At 36.1% G+C, this 6,466-nt stretch overlaps 1 protein-coding gene across 1 annotated transcript in view; it reads right to left on the reverse strand.

Moving 5' to 3' along the window:
- gba1 (glucosylceramidase beta 1) overlaps window positions 1–6,466 on the reverse strand; it is a gene marked incomplete in the record, with an annotated part of 17,908 nt that overhangs the window by 6,599 nt on the left and 4,843 nt on the right. The window contains 6 exon segments of the mRNA XM_014027476.1: window positions 876–1,023; window positions 2,047–2,136; window positions 2,221–2,393; window positions 2,468–2,601; window positions 4,619–4,765; window positions 4,827–5,024. Of these exon segments, the coding sequence (XP_013882930.1) occupies window positions 876–1,023; window positions 2,047–2,136; window positions 2,221–2,393; window positions 2,468–2,601; window positions 4,619–4,765; window positions 4,827–5,024 (890 nt within the window).

Raw genomic sequence — 6,466 nt, forward strand, 5'->3', positions numbered from 1 at the left:
TTTTATCTAGTGTCGTGGTTCATTCTTTGTGGGTCACAAAACATTAAGTGAGGGTCTCCAGATGACTTCCAGACATCAATTTAAATGCTAAATAAATAAATAAACAAATAAATAAATAAAAATGCTAATAGAATACTTTTATCATGATTACTGCAACTTTTTAAAATAATCATTAATGAGTAAAAAATAGTATGTTTAACAGAGTTATTAGCTAAATTTGCTACATAAACAAGTAATATCTGGGGTCAGGAGTGTCTGCAGCTGTTATTTTGTTGGTCGGAAGCAAAACAGTTTGAAAACCACTGATCTAGTGGATAAATGACACACATATGACCAACATGTCTGACAGCTTTCACTCTTAGCTGTTGATAATAATGTTGATCAATAATATCTAAAAAAAAACTCAATTAATGCTTATAAATTTAGCAAGTGCTAATCCACTAATAAATTAAGAAATTAGCAAAAGCCCTAAAGCACTAATCAGTAAATTATTTCCCCTATTAGTGCTTTAGTGCTTTAGGGGAACTGTGCCCACCACTGTTATGTAGTTAAATATAACTTATATTGATTTATCATCCTTAAACAGATCTAACCTGAACTAAATGCAGTTAATCCAGGCCACACCCAGTTTAATGCTACGATATAAGAACTATTATAAAAACACTGAATGATTTAAGGATTATCACACAGACTGACACTTATGTAAATAAATAAACGACAGATTTAGGTTTCATTGATGAAACGTCTTAAAAATATTTAGATCTGCACAATAAAACTGATTTATCTTTTTCCTCCTAATCTGGTTTATTCTTGATCTTTTATCTTCATCCGAGCAGCCAGAGGTGAACTCAGGTTCGTGGCGTCCTTGGACTCACCACTGTGGCCCAGTAAGGCAGCAGCAGGCGGTTGTCGTCCAGGATGAGGATGTGTGTTTGTGGGAAGGATGAGGAGCGCACGGCAGGACCCAAATCCAGAGCCACCCAGTCCCTCTGCTCCTCAGGGGTGAAACCCAGAGCCTGGAAGCTGCATGGGAACAAAGTGTCTCTTTCAGCATTTCAAAGCTAAAAAAGGCTTTAATTAGTGCAAGGGTGGTCCTGGAGGGCCGCAGACCTCCATGTTTTACATGTTTTACATGTTTTACATGTTTCCTGCTCCAACACACCTGATCCAGTCACTGAACCACCTCTTCATGTTCGGCAGTACGGAGGACCGACACTGACATAATTAGAAATAAAAGCAGAAATAGATAAATTAACTTTTAAATAAACACATTTAAAATGCACCAAATAAACTAAAAAGGAGAACTTTACCTCATGTTTTATCATTTAAATGACCTTTATATTTATTTTTCCAGCTTAGTTCAAATAAATTATATATTTTAAAACGTAATTTAAATTTTAATGTTTTTAATATGTATTTTACATAGTTTTTTTCCTTTTACTTGTACATATTTGTGTATCTTGAACGCTTAAATTGAATTATTCTCATAATTTTGTCCAACAAGTCTTTTTATTTCTTTGTGTTACGTTTGTGTTGCTGCAGTTTATTTAAAGTTTAGTTAAAATAAATGCACAGGTGATGTTTTCCTCCTTGCCTTTGTTTTAAACTAAACTTTAAACTTTTAGATAAACTGAGGCACAAGCTGCAGCACATAGAAATAAAAAGACTTGTTGGGAACAAAATATTAAAATAATCAAGTATAAACATTTAAGACACAAATGCATGTACAAGTAAAAGGAAACACAATTAATATATATTTAAAAAAACAGTAAAATTTAAATTATGTGTTCAAATATATAGACTAATTTCTTGGAACTAACCTGGAAAAATAAATATGAAAGTAAATTAAAATATAAAATAGGAGATAAAGTTCTCCTTTTTTATTTCTAATGATGTCAGTGTTGGTCCTCCGTACTGCAGAAGCCTGATAATCATCTATTCCTTCACATCAGGTGTGTTGGAGCAGAGAAACAGGTAACACATGCAGGACTGCGGCCCTCCAGGACCAGGACTGCCCATGTCTGGGTCGTATGAATCAGAGGAGACCTGTAGTTCGTTATTAGTCCAGCAGAGGGCTCATTTCCTGTCGTCAGCGCCCAGAAGGTGAGGTTATATTTAGCATATTCCTCCAGAAACCTGAGAGGGGATTTAAAGGACATTCAGAGCATTAATCTCAGCACCGTCTGATATGACTTGAAGGTAAAACGTCTCATTAATCACCTGATGTAGTACTGAGCCCAGGCTTTGTGCTCCTTGCCCCCCGGCTGACCCTTCAGAGAGCCTTTTCCTACGAGCGCACCGTTTGTCTTCATCCAGGCGGGGGCGCTCCAAGCGCTGGCCAGCAGGTGCAGGGGCTGAGGAGACATGGCCTGGGCTCGCTTCAGGAGAGGAATCTGAGACAAGAGGGACAGATGTGATGAGACACGACGAGACACGAGTGTTCCTGTCTTCAAGGACAAGGAGAGACCTTCATGTCCACGTCCTCCGGGGCCAAAGTGAAGTTGACCAGGTTGTAGTCGCCAGGTGTGTCTGCGTAGGTGTAGAGGCGCGTGGAGAAGTCGCAGCTGGCCATGGGGACGCGCACCACGCTGTAACCGATCCCTGTTGACCCACACAGAGTCCAAACAGAACCAGAGTCAGACATGTCCCATTAGAGCTCTGCAGGGACAAGAAGGTCCCTCAAGTTCCTCCAGCTGCACCTCTCAGACGGTAGCTGCACCAACATGCAGCTTTTTCAAAATGCACGGTAAAACTATCTCCCTAATGTAAAGAGAGTAAACTCAAATTATTACTTTTCTTGTCCAAAAGAAATTAAAGCTAAAGAAAAACCAGAGCAATAGCTTAAAATGCCAAAAGATGCAAAATGCCAGCTAAAAGCAATAAATGCTAACAGTAGAAAAATCATAGCTAACAGTACAAATACTAATAGTAGCAAAATGTAAGTTAAATGTACAAAAAAAAACTAGATGATACCTAGATGTAGCAAATGCTAGCTAAAGGAACAAAACACTGTCTAACAGATAGTAAAAATACTGATAGTAGCAAAATGTTAGCTAAAAGGAGGAAACAATAATAGTAAAACAAAATGCTAGTTGAAGGCTAATTGTACGAAAATGCGAGCTAAAACTTTAATGTATCAAAACACCAGCAAAAAGCTAAATGTAGCAAATGCTACTGAAAGGAACGAAACACTAATAGTTGTAAGTATTCTAGATGATAGTAGCAAAATGCTAGCTAATAGTTGGAAATGCTAATAGCAGCAAAATGTTAGTTAACTGTAGCTGACTGAACTGCAGCAAAACACTAGCAAAAAGCTAAATGTAGCAAAAGCGTTTGAAAGGAACAAAACACTGTTTAACAGATAGTAAAAATACTGATAGTAGCAAAATGCTAGCAAAAACGGGGAGACGCTAGTAGTAGCAAAATGGTAGCTAAAAGTAGGAAACAATAATAGTAAAACAAAATGCTAGTTAAAAACTAATTGTACAAAAACGCGAGCTAAAACCTAAATGTACCAAAACACTAGCTTGAAGAGAAGAACAACACAAGACAACTAAAGCAGCACGAGACAAAAAAGATAAAAAACTTCAGTGTATTTTAGTTTTTGTAAATAAGGTGAAATATATGGAAAAGTATAAAAGTTACAGAAACTAAAAGCCATATGATGAATATTTGTATAAACGGCTAAACCAGCCCAAAAGTAGATTTAACCTTTTTAATACAATAATTTAATTTTCTCCCCAAGTTTATATCCCTCAACAGTTTTAAAAAAAAGTGATCCACCTAAACATGTTCACCAGATTAAAGAGATGAATGTGGTAGTTACGTGGTGCCATTTGTAAAGTTACACAGTCAAAAATTTAAAAATTACCACCAATATTTTGTTTTATTTAGCCTTTTATAAGAAAAACAAACAAAAAAAGGGTATATTTTTCAAAGTCAGTTTTTCACCATATGATTCATACATTTATAAATGTCAGTTTATAAACTAAATATTTTACTTACAAACTAAATATTTAATTTGGAACTATGACATTTATAAATGTATGAATAACAGTGAAAATCTGACTAGGGATGAACAATATATCAGCATTAATATCGGTATCGGCTGATATTGGTAATTTTTTAGAATATCGGTATCGGGCCGATATGTAAAACTGGGCCGATACTAATGTCTGATACTGATTTCCTACTTTGTATCTTTGTGTTTTGGGAGCTGGTTGGTTGAGGCACATCTGTTTGATCATGATGATGTTGATGCTGCAGCAGGAATAACTGAAGTACAGAGTCATGTCATCATGTCAGAGGTCTGCTTGTTTATTTACTGTATCAATAAAAGACTAAAGTGTGTTTGTGTTTATATTTGTATAATCAGCCATAACAGCAATAAATATATATTAGATATCGGCTGAAATTTACATATCAGTGCATCCCTAAAATAAACCTGTTTTCTCCCTTATAAAAGTTTAAATAAAACTAAATATTGGTGGTAATTGTTTTGACTGTAACTTTACAAATGGCCGCCCAGAGGCCATCCTGACACAAACTGAGCAGATGGTGTCTGATGTTAGTCTGAAACTGTAGAAGAGGTTTTCTGAGTGAGTGTGGAGCTGCTGACCTTCACTGGAGAAGTACTGCTGCAGCAGCTGCTCCTGAGCTCCAGCAGACAGGCTCAGGATGTTGATGGCTGCTGCGTCCGTCATGGCTCCTCCGAAGCCCCGGAGCCTCTGGTACTTCTGGACGGGGTCCATGGTCAACCTGAGGCCTGACACAGACTCGTCAGGACCCGGACGCCTCCAGAAGCACCACTAACCTCTGATGCTCACCTGGTGCAGAGCCGTTGGTCCGGACCTGGATCTGACCCTGGCGGGCCTCCAGCCTGCTGCCCTCCATGCTGCTCAGGTAGGAGGAGTACTGACCCAGCGGGGGCAGAGGTACCGACCCGATGCTGTCACAGTAGGTGGAGTTACACTCACACACCACAGAGCTGTGGCCGAAGTGTCTGCCAACACACTTCCTGCTTCCTGACAGGAGGGAGGGACACAGCACAGTTACTGAACTCAGTACAAATACTTTGTTGCTCTACTGAAGTAGAATTTATCTGTACTTTGAGTAATTTATTTTCAGCCTACTTTTTACTTCTTACATTTTTAAAAAGACAAGAAGTATAAAGTTGTTACTTTTATTTCATTTCTGCTTGTTTTCATTGCAGCTTGTTGTTGTAAAAAATAAAAACTATCCATATAAACTGAGCCTCCTAGATAGAGTGAATTTAACTGTGGTTGAATGAGAAGTATAAATATATAAAACTCTGATAGTGTATTAGTTTGTACACAAACAAATCATGTCACACTCCAGCAGGACAGAATCATTCAAATAAAAGGACTGTACTTAAGAAGTATTTGTATTTCATGAATTATATTCTTACATTTGGCCGCAGCCCTCAGATAGATTTTTTCAATTAAAAAAAAATTGTTAATTTCATTAAAAGACAACTATATAAAATAAAAAACTAAGAAAACACACAAATCAAAATAAAATGAAAGGTAGCAGAAGAAGAATAAATCTTATAATGTCTGCTGCTTTTATCACCAGAATATGTTCAAATAAAACATAATTTATAAAACAGAATTAAATAAAAATACTAAATAATAATGATTTTCATTTTGGGCAGAGTTGAACAAAGTACCTCAAAGTAATACTTGAGTACAAGTACAAGTATCTTATCATAAAAATTAGGGGTGTAAGAAAATATCGATACACTGAAATATCGTGATATTTCATTTCCCGATACTGTATCGATATTCTAAATCCCTGTATCGATTTTTAATTAAGGTTTAAAATGTCAACTTTCCTGCCAGCCGTTCATTTTTATGTTGTAGTTCAGCCTCTGACCACTAGTTGGCAGCAGTGAGCCAGACATTTGGCTCCTCTACCTCTTGAGGTAGAGGCCATTGTTAAGTGTTGGGTGACCATATTGTAAATTAATATTAAAAACTAAAAGCTGCAAAAAATATATTTTCAAACTATTTGTTGGCAAATTTAGTCTAATAATTGAAAACATGGATGAAATAAGAAACAAATAAAATAAAATACATACAAAGTAGAACACAGCTAAATGTATCAAAAGTTTGTCTATCTAATATTAGAATTTTCTGAGACGATGAATTTTGGTTTTTCATTTTTTCCCCTGTAAGAGGTTTTTATTTAATAGAATTTTTGGACAAAAAAAACCACAATATATCGCCTTGCTTATAGTATCGCAATATATCGGGATATATCGTATCGTGACCCCTCTGTCATGATATGTATCGTATCACCAAATTCTTGCCAATACACAGGCCTAATAAAAATACTTTGGTAAAAGTTAAAGTTTTCTCTAAAAATATTACTTGAGTAAAAGTCCTAAAGTATGTGATATTTTTTGTACTTAAGTATCAAAAGTAAATTTCTGACACAAAATCTA

This window comes from Austrofundulus limnaeus, unplaced genomic scaffold (assembly GCF_001266775.1).
Source record: "Austrofundulus limnaeus strain Quisiro unplaced genomic scaffold, Austrofundulus_limnaeus-1.0 Scaffold651, whole genome shotgun sequence".
NCBI classification, from domain to species: domain Eukaryota; kingdom Metazoa; phylum Chordata; class Actinopteri; order Cyprinodontiformes; family Rivulidae; genus Austrofundulus; species Austrofundulus limnaeus.